The sequence below is a fragment of the Corvus moneduloides genome, chromosome 8 (assembly GCF_009650955.1).
Source record: "Corvus moneduloides isolate bCorMon1 chromosome 8, bCorMon1.pri, whole genome shotgun sequence".
In the NCBI taxonomy this organism is placed as follows: domain Eukaryota; kingdom Metazoa; phylum Chordata; class Aves; order Passeriformes; family Corvidae; genus Corvus; species Corvus moneduloides.
In genome coordinates this window covers 23,170,660-23,187,080 of record NC_045483.1, presented here as the reverse complement: position 1 = coordinate 23,187,080, position 16,421 = coordinate 23,170,660, and the positions used below count along the sequence as shown (strand labels likewise).

The window sequence follows — 16,421 nt, the reverse complement described above, 5'->3', positions numbered from 1 at the left end:
CTTTTTAAAAAATATACATAGGTAAGAATTGGCATCCATCTTAGTCTTTGCATGTCTTGTCATTAAAATGAGACAAAATAAAAGAGAAAAAAAAAAGCTTTTGCTCCCATTAGGAGCAGACTGACATGATATGCCAAAAATACAAGAATCCACTTTCATACCTAGGAAGAATGAGAACTGTAAATTGCATATTGTATAGTTATTTCAAGTGCTGAATTGGGTGCACAAAAGCTTTCCCATTATTGTGGGGAACATTTTATGTAAAATCATTCAGGATAGCCATCACTAGGATTGCAAAGCTGGTCTAAAGTCTGAATGAACATAGAACTCCTTTTCCTTACTTCTGTGTGGTCATAATGGCAGTGACTGCACTGTGACAGAGATTGTTACTTCGTACTAAGGCTCTGATCTGAAGTTTGCAGTGGGCTTTACAGCTCCTGTGAAGAGGTGAAATGATAAAGTAAAAGCTACTCAAGATATTTTCAACTGTGTTGCAATTTCAAAAATCCTGGAAATATATGAAGGCTCCTGTGAGAACTTTCATATCAATATACTCACAGAAACAATTTCAGAAAACATTAAAAAGCATTTTTTCCCTCTCCCATTCATTTTATGACTATTCGACAAATAATTCCAGTAGAAACATTTCAATGCATTAGAAACATTTTAAGCCAACCAGAAATAAGCAAGAATAATAAATATATGATGTAAACTGGTGACAAAAATAGTTCTTTAAACAGCAGTAAATTCTTTTTAATTGAAGTGATAAGTGGTACATTCTGTGGTAAAAGTGTCATGCAGAGTGTTGGCTTCAGTGTTGATTGCAACACAGCTTTAAGGATGCTGGGAACACCTTGTCAAAATTCTGCCCCATCTATGTATGGAATTATTTTGTTACCACTCTTGTAGTCACTCTTCTCATTGAAGCAGTTTATGCCTTTTATAACTGTACAACTGGGCTTTGTAGCTACTAGATTTGCTGTAAAAATTGCATAGATAATCGAAGATGCTCTTTCAAAGTACTTAAAAATGAGAGAATCATAGATTCATTTATCTTAGAAATAACCTTTAAGTTCTCCACCAAAGCATGTCTCTAAGTGCCACAACTATACGTCTTTTAAATACCTCCAGGGATGGTAACTCAACCGCTTCCCTGGGCAGCTTCTTTCAATGCGTGACAATGTTTCAGTGAAAAATTGTTTCCTAATATCCAATCTAACCTTCCCCTGGCAAAACTTGAGGCCATTTCCTCTTGTCCTGTCCCTTATATTTGGGAGAAGAGGTCGACCCCCACCTTGCTACAACCTCCATCTAGGGAATGGTAGAGAGTGATAAGGTCCTTCCTGAGCCTACTTTTCTCCAGGCTGAACAACCCCAGCACCCTCAGCCCCCTTGTGCTCCAGACCCTTCACCAGCTGTTGCCCTTCTCTGGACTTGCCTCAGCCCCTCACTGTCTTTCCTGCAGTATGAGGCCCAGAGCTGGACACAGCTCTTGAGGTGTGGCCTGACCAGTGCCAGGTACATAGAGATGATCCCTTCCCTGGTCCTGCTGGCCACACTATTCCTGTTACAAGCCAGGGTGCCATTGGCCTCCTCGGCCACTTTGGCACATGCTAGCTCATGGTGGAGTGGCTGTTGATCAGCAACTTCAGGTCTGTTTCCAATGAACAACTTTACAGCTGCTCTGCCCCCAGCCTGTAGCACTGCATGGGGTTGTTGTCACCCAAGTGCAGGACAAGGCACTTGGCCCTGTTGAACCTCATGCAATTGACCTCAGCCTGTGGATCCAGCCTATCCAGATCCCTCTGCAGAGCCCTCATACCCTCTAGCAGATCAACATTCACACCCAACTTGGTGTGATCTGTGAGCTTACTGAGGGTGCACTCAGTTCCCTTGTCCAGATCATAGATGAAGATATTAAACAGGACTAGCTGAGACTTTAGTGACATTAGTGACCAGACACTAGCTAGATTTGACTTCATTTAGTGCACTGTTTGGGCTTAGCCATCCAGCCTTTTACCCAGGTAGTCCAAGCTATGAGCAGCCAGTTTCTCCAGTAGAATGCTGTGGGAAGTGATGTCAAAAGCTTGACTAAAGTCTAGCTAGACAGCCTCCACAGCCTTTCCATCATCCACCAAGCAAGTTACCTTGTCATAGGAGATCAGATTGGTCAAACAGCACTGCCTCACATAAACCCAGGCTGGCTGGACCTGATCCCCTGCTGTCCTGCATGTGCTCTGTGATGGCACTTAGATGTTCTGCTGTATGACCTTCCCCAGCAGCAAGGTCAGGCTGACAGGCTTGAAGTTGCATGAATCCTCTTTCTGATCCTTGTAGATAGCTGTCATATTTTCTAACTTCCAGTGAGGTGGGGCCTCTCTAGTTAACCAGAACTGCTGATAAATGATGCAAAGTGGCTTGGTGAGCACTGCTGCCAGTTTGCTCAGTACCTTTGGGTGGATTCCATGCAGCCCTCTTGACTGGTGTCTAAATGGAGTAGTATATAACTGAGCATTTCCCCTTGGATTATGGGGGCTTCATTCTGTTCCCCATCTGTCTTCCAGCTCAGGACTCTTGGCACCCAGAGAAAACTGGTCTTGCTATTAAAGACTGAGGCAAAGCAGGTATTAAGTACCCCAGCTTTCTTCTCATTCTTTGTCACTATGTTTTCCCCCACATCCAATAAAATATGGAGATTCTACTTAGCTGTCCTTCTGTTGCTAATATATTTCTAGAAACATTTTTTGTTGTCTTTTATGCCAGTAAGCAGATTAGGTTCTAGTTGGGCTGTGGCCCTTCTAATTTTCTCCCTGCGTAACCTCGCAACACCCTTGAAGCCTTCCTGAGTTGCCTGGCCCTTCTTCCAAGGATGATGCACTCTCGCCCTGAGTTCCAGCCAAAGCTCTGTTCATCCAGGCTGATGATCTTCCCTGCTGGCTTGTCTTCTGGCACATGAGAATGGCCTGCTTCAGCACATTGAAAAACTCCTTCTTGAAGCATGTCCAGCCTTCCTGGACTCCTTCACCCTTCAGGACTGCACCCGAAGGGTCTTTCTCAACCAGCATCATAAATAGGCCAAAGTCTGCCCTCTGGGAGTCCAACATAGCAGTTCCACTGGCCCCCCTCATTATTTCTCTGGGAATCAAAACCTGTCATTTTGTGATTGCTGTGCCCAAGACAACCTCCAGTCTCCACGTCACCCATGAGTCCTCCTCTGTTCAGAAAAGCAGCTCTGGTGGGGTGCCCTCCCTAGCTCACTCATTTACCAGATGTGCATTTCAGTTGTTGGGCTATTGATCCTGCCACTTTTTTAGGGGAGGAGCCCATTGTGTTTAGAGTTCCATCATTACTTTATTTTTTATTCAGTTATATTAAATTGTTCCTGTCATTGCTAGTATGCTATTTCATTGATGTCATCATAGTTTCTCCTGTCTTTTTGTGATATAAATGTGTGAAACCATGCTTACATGGAAGGGGAGTAAAAACATTTCTAACAGTCTGTTGGCTTCTTCAAAAATGAAACTTCTGCTGCACTGCAGGGGTAAAATCCTGTAGGACATGCCATGTAATTTTAGTATAAACCAGGGAGTTTTGTTAGTGTTGTTACTGGTCCTGGAGATCCCAGTACACTACTAAGAAGTATAGCACTTCTGGTTTTGGGAAACTTGATGTAAGGACAAGTTTCAAATTGGCTTCCTTTCTGCAGTAGGCTGAATTGTGCAATGATAAACACTAGTGGACATATTTTTCTGTCAGCTCAAATGTGAGCTACTGATGAAAACAAAGCAAAAAATACCCAAACTGAAAATTTGATTGGAACATTTAAAATCTTTTATAATCCATCTGTGAAAAAATTAATAATTTGTTCAGTGTTATGCCTTTCTGAAAAAATGATCATTTAAAATAAAAAAGAAAGGATGCTGTGTTTGTCTTTGAAATGGATAACTTAAACACTGAAAGAGAGGGATGATCTCTGAAATGAAGGAAGCTCAAAGGATATGACTAGCAGAAATAGCGGTTTTGGTGTTGGGTAAACAGAAGTCCCAAATCAGAATTGTGGTCCATTGTGCTAGGTGTTTTGGAAACAAAATGAAGATGTATTATTCATTAGCTAATTTGTTAGATCTTGCAGGTTTTTGAAAAGGACAGTGACACAAAAGTACAGCTGTTAGCTGCAACCTTAGCTGTCCTTAACTAAAAATTGCTCTCTATCCTTGTTATAAGCCTCTGCAATTCCATTAGCTTCAGTGAGTTTCTACAGCTTTTGTGGGAACCTAACCTGGAATTAAGAGCTGGTGCAGGGCTGTTCCTCTGTACTTCCTGTTGGTAGGGTGCATTGTGACTCAGTGTGTAGCCTATCTTATTTTGACAAGATCCTTTGTTCTCATTAGTGCCATACAGAAAATGATCCAGTTGGGTTCTCAGATTACATCCACTGTTTTTGTAGCTAAAGCTGTATTTGTAAAGTATGAGGTACTGTCTGCTGTCCTATATGTTAACATTTGGCTTCTCTTCCCTTCTGCCTGCTCTTGTAAATCAATTTTATTTGATCTATAACAGAAGTGTCTCATAACTTAAATGTCTTTTCAAATAGCCTTTGGAAAACAATTTTAATAAAATTTCCTGTAGCACTGAAGCTTCTTAAAATACAAAGCCATTGCACATCAAGGAGAATTTTGCTGTATACATTCATGCATCTAGAGACAGGAGAGAGCATGCTGTAATTAACTTGTTCGACCTGAAATGTATACAAGGAATGGAAAATTTGGCTGCATGTGTAGTGACCTGGTAGTCCAGGTAATTTCCTTTATGCCTTAAGTTAGGTAACTGACATTCATAACGCATAGAATCTTGCTTGTTGGGCAGTCTAGCATCATATTTGCAGAACTACTGCTATACTAACTGGTATTATGTTCATGTTCAGTGATTTATTTGATCTAGAAAGCCAAAAAATTTCTGCTTTTCTAAAAGAATTTTTTCTAGGGCTCCAAATGATCAAATGATCTACATGTTCTAGTTTCCCTCTATTACAGTTGTGATGAACACATGATCATTTGCAATATATGTGTGTATATATATGTATATGTTGTGGGACATTATATATATATATAGTATATACATCAACATATATTGGGACATGATTTTCACTTTGGTCTATGATGACAGCATTGGACTGTAATTTCAACAACCTGTTTTAGAAACCTCACAAATAAATCACTGATGATACTTGTGGAAGTTACCACCTTCCTTAGATAAAAGTGTATTTATAAAGTACCAGTTTGTATAGAGTAAGCTTTGGATCTGTCCCACTGTCAAATAGAGCATAAAATAATAAGCTAAAATCTGCAATGGCTGCCTGACACACACAAGGGTATTTTAATTAACCTGCATGCAGAAATTAACCCTTAGAGTACTGCTTCAAATTCTTCAATTTATTTTGTTATTTAATTTTACCAGTGGGCTATGCTGCTTTTCTACTCAGTTCATAGTACTGTACATAAAGTACATTAAGTAGCCATACCAAAAAAAAAAAAAAAAAACAAAGTGAGAAAAAGAAAAAAAAATCCAATCAACCTGTTATAAACAAGGGATTCTACAAGACTAAGTACTCCAGGTTGCTAATGGGCAATGTATTCCTAAGCAACTGATTTTTTGTTAAAGGTTTTATCTTATGACATGAATTAAAAGCATGTAATGTTTCACTGTACCTGTGTGCTTGTTAGGTTTCTTCCTAAAGTATCATAGGTGTGTCTCCTTTAGAAAGAAGTCAGTTCTTTAAGGGTTAATGTGAGGTTAAGCTATCCTGAGGTATTCTCCTGCTTGTCCTCTCCTAAAGGTATCTGCATGTTAATTCTCAAATATTACCTGAACAGGTGAATATCAACACTGTATGAATGACTAACTGAATGAATGAAATAATTCTTTTGAAATGCTTGCTTGTATCTTGTAAAGGACTGGAAAACAGAAACATGATTTCTGAATCAAGGTCTTTAATGAAATGCATACAGTTCTCAGCAGAGTAGAAACTCCTATACTGAAAACTTATTCTGATTTCTCTTTCTTTCAAATAGCCCAATAGAATCCTGCCAGAATTTCTACAAAGATTTCACATTACAGATCGACATGGCTTTCAATGTGTTCTTCCTACTCTACTTCGGCTTGCGTGTAAGTAGTGTGTCTCTGGTAGCAGGAGGCGGGGAGGGAATGCAACTGTTATATATGGTGATTGAAATAGAGGTTGTATTTTCTTCGAAAGAAATCATCATCTTTAACTCAAAAAGTATGAACACTGTTTTGAAATGTGTGAGTCAGAGTTTTAAGACTTAGATAAGTAAAACTGCTCTGTTAAATATCTTCATGATACAGGTTTTTTCCTTTATTTGTGTATTTACATTTCGTATTTATATAAAGCAAATATTTTAATTAATTTTTAATAGTTACTCAAATGTGAATAGTAATTTGGTCTTATTTAAGCATTTGACCTTATTTAAGCACACAGGCAAAGTTCTAACTATGATGTCCTTGGCATCTAAGTTTGCCAGTTTCCCTGGACTGATTTCTGTAGTCAGGAGAGAGAAATGACCACATCCATGGCACAATTCAAAAGATTGAAATGCTGCTACAGTCCTCAACTATGCCTTGTAGGAGTCATCCTGTTGATCTCCTCTGGACAGATAATAATGGGACTTTGTAAATTGTCCTGTATTTAGAAATCTTTGGGCAGAAAACACATGATAAGCTACTACCAGCATATTTGGTGTGCTAGAACAAAGATGATATACTTCGAAATACTTCATACTTGCCGACACTTTTCTAATATTACTGATACATTGTCAATTAATGTGGAAAAATATTTTCAGCAGATATTACAACTGATCACATAGATGATCTCTCTCTTCAGTTTGACCTTTCATTTTAATTTCAGTGTGATTATCAAGCAATGCACAATACAGACTTCTTTCCAGTGAGACATGTTGTTTTGTCTGGACTGACCTAAAACATCAGTTACTACACTAACTTTTGAGTTTAGTATTTTAGAACTGATACCTGCAATCATTATGAGAATAATCTGATTCCTTTCATCTTTTCCCCTCTTTTATTTTTTTCTTTCCAGTTTATAGCAGCCAATGACAAGCTATGGTTTTGGCTAGAAGTTAACTCAGTGGTAGATTTCTTCACGGTCCCTCCAGTGTTTGTGTCAGTATATTTAAACAGAAGTTGGCTTGGTAAGTACAATAGTTGTACCTTTAAAAAGCTTGTTATAAAACTACTTCAAGTTTGCACATTTTGGTGGAGAATTTTTTCATCTTGTGTCATTGTGTAAATAGAAGAATGTTACCAAAGTTGGTTTTGAAGTTAATTTTAAGCAGAAATGTGGGTTTTTTCAGAAAAAGCACTTACTAGATCTCTTTTGTTTTCAATTCATTAATATAATCTTCTACTCTAAGTGGTGGAGAACTCCATTTTGGAAGTACTGTGTAACATGAAGCTCCTTTTATCAAACAGTGAATTTGATTTGTTGTCTCAGCTTGCAACCTGAACAGGTGATCCAGACCATTCCTTCACTGAACTGGATTGCCATGAGTCATTGTCAGCAATGAAATCAGTACATTTTCATTGCATTTTTTGAGCCAATGTGGCTAAATTTTAAATACAATGAAGTGACTGATTTGGGAGATACATTTAGACACTCAATATTTTTGTTGGACTGCTAGGAATGCATTAGAAAAGGTATGGCACATGTAAGAGGGAATACAAAATGAAGCAGAGGATCCTTAATTGAAGTACATCCATAACATGGCAAATGAAGTTTCTTGTACAAGATGTTATATGCTTGTTATATGCTCTCTCATTAGGAAAAATGAAGGGTGAATGTTGTGATTTTTTATTCAGAGAAAACTTCCTAAAAATGGCATACTTTGTGGATGGCATGTCTTTAGACAACATATGAAAACTCGGTTTGGCAATTCATTCCTCCAGACATACAGGCACTCATTGTCCCTGAAAACTGAAGAGAGTGGTTATCTTAAAGGTTTCATATGGAAAAGAAAATAAACCAGAGGGTCTTTAATAGCCTTACAATATTTTCGTCTTAATACAGAAGTGCAAAGATACAAAAATTATTGATGAATTTCTGTTTTATGGAAAGAGATCAATAAATTTATAAACACAGTAAAGGTCACATAACTATATCAGTGGTTTTTAGTATGCCAGAGAAGAAAGCAGTAAAACAGCCAGAAAAGATCACTGCACATCCTCATATGATTACTCTCTTCATCACATATCACTTCTGTCATATATGGAAAACTAAGTAAGGCTTTTTGAAAATGTCATACAGTTCTATATTATGACAGGAAATAAAATTTAAAAAGAAGGTATGTAAGTAAAAAATGTGCTTATCCTTGAAAGAAAATTGCTGATTTCACTAGCTGTAAGTTAATCTCATTAATCTTGCATTATATGAATTAAAGAGATGCATTTTCAACTTGTATGTGATGTATCAGAGTTTTCCAAAACTTTGAGTTTGAAATCCTTGGAGACGAAGGTTATCTGAGAGAATAAATAGAATCACAGGATCCATTGAAAAGGAATACGAGATGAGAAAGTTGCAAGACCACAAATTCTGGGAAATGAGGCAGAGATAATTATTTGGAATGAATACCCTTCATGAAAGTGACTGCATAATTGACTGACTCATGGTGACACAGCAATCCAAGTAACAGTAGTGACAGGGATAATGAGAGAGTTTGCACATTTAGCACTTTCTGCTGCATAGATTTTATAAGTTTTGTGTCAGTTTGCAGGAAGAGTTAAGCACTCATAGGGTTGAAAGGATTTCCCTATCTCTTAATTCCACCAACATCACTTTATCTTGATTTCTTGTTTATAGCCCCACTTTGCCCGTTTCCTCATGGAATCCTCCTGAGACATTTATCCCCTGCTGAGGCAAAAAACTGAGGTTTTTTTTAATGTAGTCGTCTTAGGAGTAACATATTTACAACGCTTTTGCTTTGCACCTGTTTCCAAAGGGGTTTTCATTTTAGATAAATCATCCTTAGTGAAATCATTCACTTATTCAAAAATGTGAATTTTTTGGATTCCTAACATAGCTCTAATTTAGATAAGCAAGGTATTTTGAGAAGCTGCAATGAAAGAATTTTAAGTAAATATATCGAAGTGTATTAATGAAGAGTGTGTATTCCTTTACACCTTTGAAAGAGATGGCCAAATTTACTGTCTGTGGAGCTCAAATACTTTGGACATACTTGTAGGTAATACAGTGGTAGGACTGAGTGTGTGAGTAGGGGGAAGGGAGAGTGTTTAGATCATATTATTTACAGTTCCAGGTTAGGTGCCTACTTTGCCTTTTTCTTTCATATAAATTTTGTAATTGGGAGAGATATCCCTCTGCTGAGGGGGATTCAGAACATGTGAGTTGTGGGTTTTGCACCAGTTGTCCCTATGTGTATGTAGGATTAGCAGGGAGATCTTCCTTTTAGTGAGGCAAGTAAATAGGGAGTGCTTTAGGTTAGGCAATGGGAAAATCATTCAACATTGGCACACTTTAAGAATTTCTGAATGATTTAGCAGGTTTGCTTTGTATGCTTTAGATTTCAAGATCATTTAGGAGCTGGAATCTAATGCACCATCTGGAATGTATTGTGCATCAGGGTCTTTTCCAGCATATTTCATTATTGATTCATGTCAATCAGCTGTAATGAGTTCATTGAAGTAGTTGGCAGGATTGAAGTCCCCAGCGTGGCTCTCTGAATGCCCAGTTCCATAAGAGCTGTCCTGGTTTAGTTGACTGACTAGTATCAGTGTAAGTTTTATAGACACACAGTTTAAGCAGTATTTTAAAGAAACCAAACTATCCCAAATAAAAAGTAAACTTTGCCTTTGGAGCAGAAAGTGCTTACAGAAAGATGTGAAGCATAGCAGAGGATGTGTTCTGAATGTATCATCTGTTCATGTAGTGGAAAGCCAGTGGGTTTTTTCTGTTCTTATGCTAGTTCAGAAATACCATCATTCACCTATTTCATAGCTCTTAGTATGTGAAGCCTTCTCCTTTCCCTGCTACTCTTTTGTATTCAGCTGTTTGTAACATATTTTTGTATCTTGAAATGCTGTATATGAATTAAATTTTCAATTAGTATTCATAAAGGATGTTATTTCAAATCTAGTCTTCCACCTAGATTCCAGTTTGCAGACAACATTTGGTATTGAAAGACAGATCAGATTACGCTTTTCCATCAAAAAGTTTCTAGGAATGTCATTATGATTAATCTCTAAAGTTAAGCTGAAGGCAAAACAACACTTCAAACCTGCAAAATATCAAATTTTTAGATTTCGTAAATCCTTCAGAAAGGATTTCTGTGCTATCATTTTTGCTTGCACAGGATAACATAGGAAAAGGAAGCCCATGAAAAGAATACATTTGGCTTATGGAAAGATCTACATATTATTGAAAGATTGGGGGAAGTACAGATAGGAAAGAAACTTTAAATAAATCTGTTATTCAGTGATATACAGTGCTTTATCATGCTGTATAAAAATTTCTTATGCTTTGACTTGAAAACTGCACAGATATGAATGTCAGTGTGTCTTTGGACATTGATTTTCATCTAGATCCCCATGACATTTTTCCAACACTGTTTTACAAACAGTAGCATTTGTGTAGATAACTTGCTCATAAACTAAAGCTCTGCTATATAAAACCGTATGTATTGCTTGCACAAGTCTATACAAGAAACTTTCTGATAGTGGTCAGACCGTTCTCCAAGTGCAGGATTCTGCAGAGTGGAGAGAATCTTCCCAAGGGAAGAATGATTTACAGGTAATTTTGAAAGTGAATTTCAACCAAATTATTTCAGTGCTGAGTTTGTATATTTTGATTATAGTCCGAAGTGAAGGTAGGCTAAAAGAGTTGTTGGACAGAAAAGAATTTGCAATGGGAAAAATAATGCCATGGTAAATATTTTTTGTTTCTTTTTACTACAAAGTTGTTGTAATCTGAGTATCCTAACTAAATTTCAGATTCAGGTCTTCTTTCCTTTGGATAGCTTGCAGTCTGACAAATTGGGGAGTCCTGCAACAAGTGAATGTCTTCCAGTTTTGTTTAGTAAAGATTTAAAAACACTTCACACACCACTTAAAACTGTTATTTTATCTTCTGTGATAGCAAATCCAGTTCAAATACTGAAATTACTTTTATCATGTATTTGTATGCTTATGAAAATGAAAATATTGATTTTCTGAGCTGACTGTGTTGGACTAAATTGCCGTGACAGAATTGTATTGTTAGAGGGGGATTTAACATTAAAACATGATCTTGGCTTCACATTTGCAAGAATATGTGCATGAGGAACAGTCAGCCTTAGATTGTGATATTAATAGAGTGATATTAATACAACCTAATATATGAATTTGCTAGTGTCTCATATTATTGAATGACAGAAATTAAAGATAAAAAAGAACTTTTAAGCAATCTATTTCCTTTTCCTGACCACATGTTTCATCTATTCTACTGTACAGAATATCAAGTGATAGAAACTGATTCCTAGTAAATTCTATTATCAGGAAGATTTTTTCCTTCATCCTTATTCCCTGACATCCCTTTTAGTCTAGGTTGCTGCTGATGCTGTACTGGTTTTTTTTCAGAAAATAATTTGCGATCTAAAGTGGGGGAAAGAAGGCAGCCAACAGATGCAAATATAGGCACATGCAAAGCGTAGAGAACAAATCTCTTCAGGTGGTGATTAGCGTAGTTAGGGAAGGGGATCCTTTTTTCCAGTGCTTGCTCAAATTCTGTCCAGGTCCTGTTACAGACATGCCAATTAATTTTGGATGAAACCTGTGATTTCAGTATCAGTTCCTGGTCTGAGAAGAGTGTTTGCAACAACTCTGTTGGAAATTCAGCTATTTTGGTGAATCAGAGAACGAAATTGGTTTTGCACCATGGAGAGAGATAGATGACTTTGGAGAAAAAGTGGATGTGTCTTACTAAGATAGTTAAGGGATGGTGTGAAGCCTCCTGCCCATCCAGCAAATGTTCATCAAGATGAAGCTTTAGTTAAAAATCTGTACATGAAAATAACATTTGTTTTAATGCTTTGTAGACATTCTTACCATAATCTGTACAGAACAGCTCAGCCTGTAACTGTATTTGAATCTGTAGAACACTTTATTACTTTTGGAAAAGTTAGATAGTTTAATGGAATTTAGTCACACTGATGCAAAGAAGTCCTCTGATAACTTGGCTGTAGGGATACCACTTTGCCTTTACAATAATTTACTGGATTTTGATGCATCCACAGGTCTCAAAGCTCTCCCTTGCTTTGCACCTTAAATTTGCAGTGATTTGCAATGAATTTATTGATAAGTGTTGTGCATTTCTGCCACCTATTGGTGGAATCTTTGAATGCACACCCAAGTTCTGCAATATTTCTTACAAAACTAGTTTTTTATACAGCTCTGATGTGGGTTTTTTTGGTCATTTTATTTACATTATGCACTATTTTATATATAATGGAATCTAAATTCTCTAAAATTTCCCAGAAAAAAAATTTTTTATGTATATGTGCATGTGTACTGTTTTTATGTGTGGTAGCATTTCTTTCTACACTTCAAATGCCTTCACATGGTATCAATGAATTGAACGGAAAGAGTTTTGAATGCTGAATGTGCTTGGTGATTTGTCAATAATCTGTCATTGAATGGACTGTATCACATTTGCATTGTATTGAAGACAACATTTTTGCTTTTTTCTAGGCACCTTAATCAGTTCGGGTTTCACAGAGCATGTAACACATTTTGACAGGGTCCCAGTTAAAGCAATACTTGCTTCCAAACAGGCATTTGAGTTGCTACAATATTAATACCAGAAGGTAACCTTGTGAAAAATATATATTTGCCAGAATCCATGACAGATTTTTATGGATTTTGTTGCATTCATTTGTGATGATATTCTTCTCCTCTCTCCTCAACTGATGAGAAGTCAAGTAAGTTGGCCAAAAGACACTGGAGCAGAGGAGAAACACAAGGGACAGCACTAGTTTCAAGTGTCATTAGTGTCTGTCATCTGATATTCATAAAAGCTGTGTTCTTGCTTCCCTACCTCTGTGAGCTCAAAGCAAACTGGATAATTTAAATGAACTGTTCCCAGTCTATCCCAGTCTGTCCGTGACTGGTATTTAATATTGCACAGGGAAATGACCCTAAAACCATTCTCGTTTCTATTCTGCTCTGATGGAGAGGGACGATAGGCAGGGGGGTATCTTGATTTTTTTCATGTGTGAATGGGTGGCAGGCTTAGCCCAAAAGTAATCCTGGTTTCTGAATTTTGAGAAGCTGTTGCAAGTTAATACCATAGCTGATACCAGTTATGTAGCTTTAAAAAGTGCTTTCTTGCGTATTTGCCAGGCTGAATGGACTGATTTGACCTCTTTCATCTATAACCTGACTGAGCAAGAATGTATTTTTAGTGGAAGAAAATAAGTAATCCAGTCTTATGTTTATAGTTACCTGCCAACAAATGTTACCTGTAAACAAATGCATATAGTTTGTTGCCATCCTGCTTTACACTGTTCCAAGCCCTGCTTGTCACTAACTTGCTCTCTTCGTTATCAAGCATTACATCCTCTGGTATCACTGCTTAACATTATTAGGCAGAATATTAATAGAAATATTAAATAACTTCAGGTCAAGAACACATTCCTGACAAGACTCCCGGGGAAGAAATGCCAGATACGTTTTAAGACTCCCTGGGGTTTGGTCCATTTAATGAGTGCCATGGCAATACTGAGTAAATTACACCAGTATTTATAGCTCTATCACTCAAACACGTCATTTAATGCAAAAGCAAATGGCATATGATGCCTTTCTAAATATATGCATAAATATAATTACTTATCTTAACCACTTAATTACTTTGTAGTAGAATTGTTTTGTCTGAGATTAATTAATAGGCTCATGGTTATTTCTTTCAAGCTTATGGAAATAACATTAACTTTCATGGAACTTGTATAAGTGATATGTGCCAGACTTGCCAAAAACCAACACTAATTAGCACACAGAGTGAGTTTTAAAAACTATTAGATGCAAGTTACCCATACATGATGATTTAGAAATGTCTTGCTTAACAGATATGTTTATTCACATTGTCCTTAGTCACATCAGGAAGGCAAGTATGCAATCATTGCATGATTGGCTTTTTCTAAGTTATAAAATAAAATATCTATGGGACACTTCTGTGTTTTGTCCATCATTACTGAAATGCCCACCATGTTTCTAGTCATGCAATACTGCAATTAAAATGTCTTGCAATGCAGTCTGTCACTGGTAAACATATTTCATAAACATTTTATTCTTTTTGAATTCTGATGTTTTGAAACAGAAAATATATATTATTATTTTGGACTGTGTTGTTTTTTGGTGGGTTTTTTTTTTTTTCATGAACAGTAAATGTAATTAGTGTTTTCTTTTAAGTGATCTAAATTTGAATGCCTATTAAGATTCCCTTGTCATATAACCAACCCTCCCTTCATGATACACTCTTAGTATTCTTTCATGGTTATAATATTTCGAACTTCTAAAGGTATACTAATGTTCTTTAGCATATGAATTTCAGGTAGCCATTTCTATGCTGTAAGCAAAACTGTTTTTATGTATGTTTCATACAAAGGAACATAGGCAGCTAGACTTTACATTAGCTGATGTAGCCAAATTGTGTGTTGTCATCGTTGGTTGGTGTTCTATGTCATGTTTTTTCTGAACATCAATCCATGAATGTTCAAGATCATAGTCTGCCAAATGTAATGATTCAGAAACACAGAATGTTGTTTTGATATAGATTGACTGCTAAATTCTGTGTAATTTATAATAACTGATTATAACTGTCTTTGCTCATATTTAATTCAGTCATACTCCCCTCTAGGGTAATAATAGGATAGTAACAGCAAGTATAAAGGATTTATGCTGAAAAATAAATCACTGCAATTTCCTTTAATAGCCAAACATTTTGCATTTTTTTTTAAGATACTGCATAATTTTCTTCTCTCCATATCCTGTTCTGTCCAGTTAAATTATGTTCTCAATAACTGGATATTATGTGTGTAAAACAGTGTGTTTTCCTTTTATCTGCTTTTTATTATCAATTTAATTACTTTACAACTGCCCTTGGATTCTCTAATGGTATCAGTGGTCTTTCAGACTCTGTAATTAAGTTCTTCTGCTTAAATGAAGGCTACCCAGACTGTTGAGTTTTGTCTTTGATAGAATGTGAAACAGTATTTTAAAAGGAGAAAACCCATTCCTTCAAACTGCTGAGGGAACCCATAATTATTTATGCAGTCTTCTGGCATTTGTGTTTATTTGAAGGAGGGGCAGTTAAAAATGCTTCTTTTAGTGTCACATTATCATCAGTCAGATGATTTCCAAGTTTTCTTGAGCTGTCTACAGCATGTACCTAACTTGCACAGTTTCCTTAATGGTAATGTAACAGATTAGATTTTTGTTTGTTTCTTTGTTTTTTAATTTAACTGTTTATTATCTTAAGTCAGCTGAAAGACCAGTTGAAAATAAAATTTCATTTCTTGGCTCCCAGGTGGTATGTTAACATGTATAGTTCCTTGTAGGCATTCAATCTATTCTTTATACATTATCCAGTAATTATTCCCCAGATAGCTTCTTTCATTGATTTTTTGACTGTGTTTTAAAATATTTTGAATCTGAGTAAGATTGTTCCTGAGTAGGATCTTCTAAACTTTGAACTTTGAATGCTTGTTGTTTACAAGCAACTTTATAAGTAATATAATTGGTGTCTGCATAAATCCAAAACTAGAAGTCTTTAGAACATGACAGTTTATACTTTGGTACTTTTAACATGAGTTCAATGATTTCTGGTTACTGTTTTTGATCTTCAGCTCACTTTGTATTTCTAATTTCTGTAACACTGCTCCAAGGAACTATTTTATCTTCCAAGCCCTGGACTAAATGTACTGCAATGTCCATGTAGGTCTCATTAATTCAGCACCAGTTGTCTAGTGTGCTCTGTGGTGCGTGAGTCTTGGTTTGTGTGGAATTAAGAAAAGATGCATTATTCAGTTTAAGTAATTAAAAACCCCAAACTGCATATCCACGTTCCTCCTGACTTTTTTTCAAGACTGAATTAATCAAAAGCAAATCCTGTTGAGATGGGAATTGATATAAGCTGATGCAAAGATGGTTGGGTTTTCACTAGAAAGATTAGAAGTTAAGAATTCCATACAAGACTTGAGAAAGTTCTTTTAGTGGCTGTTTTTTCCAAATATCAAAGGGCTCTGATGGAACTTAGGTACTCAGCTGAGACTGAAGGTTTATTTAAACCGGATCATTCATATCCTTCCAGTAATCTTTCGGCAATTCTTTCACTCCACTTTATA

At 36.5% G+C, this 16,421-nt stretch overlaps 1 protein-coding gene across 50 annotated transcripts in view; it reads left to right on the top strand.

Annotated features, from left to right (window-relative positions):
- The window catches only part of KCNMA1 (potassium calcium-activated channel subfamily M alpha 1), a 444,344-nt gene that overhangs the window by 249,587 nt on the left and 178,336 nt on the right, over nucleotides 1-16,421 (top strand). For all 50 annotated transcript variants that reach the window (XM_032116877.1, XM_032116876.1, XM_032116875.1 and 47 more), the window contains 2 exons: nucleotides 6,072-6,165; nucleotides 7,115-7,226. In XM_032116877.1, the coding sequence (XP_031972768.1) occupies nucleotides 6,072-6,165; nucleotides 7,115-7,226 (206 nt within the window). The remainder of the gene's footprint in view (nucleotides 1-6,071; nucleotides 6,166-7,114; nucleotides 7,227-16,421) is intronic.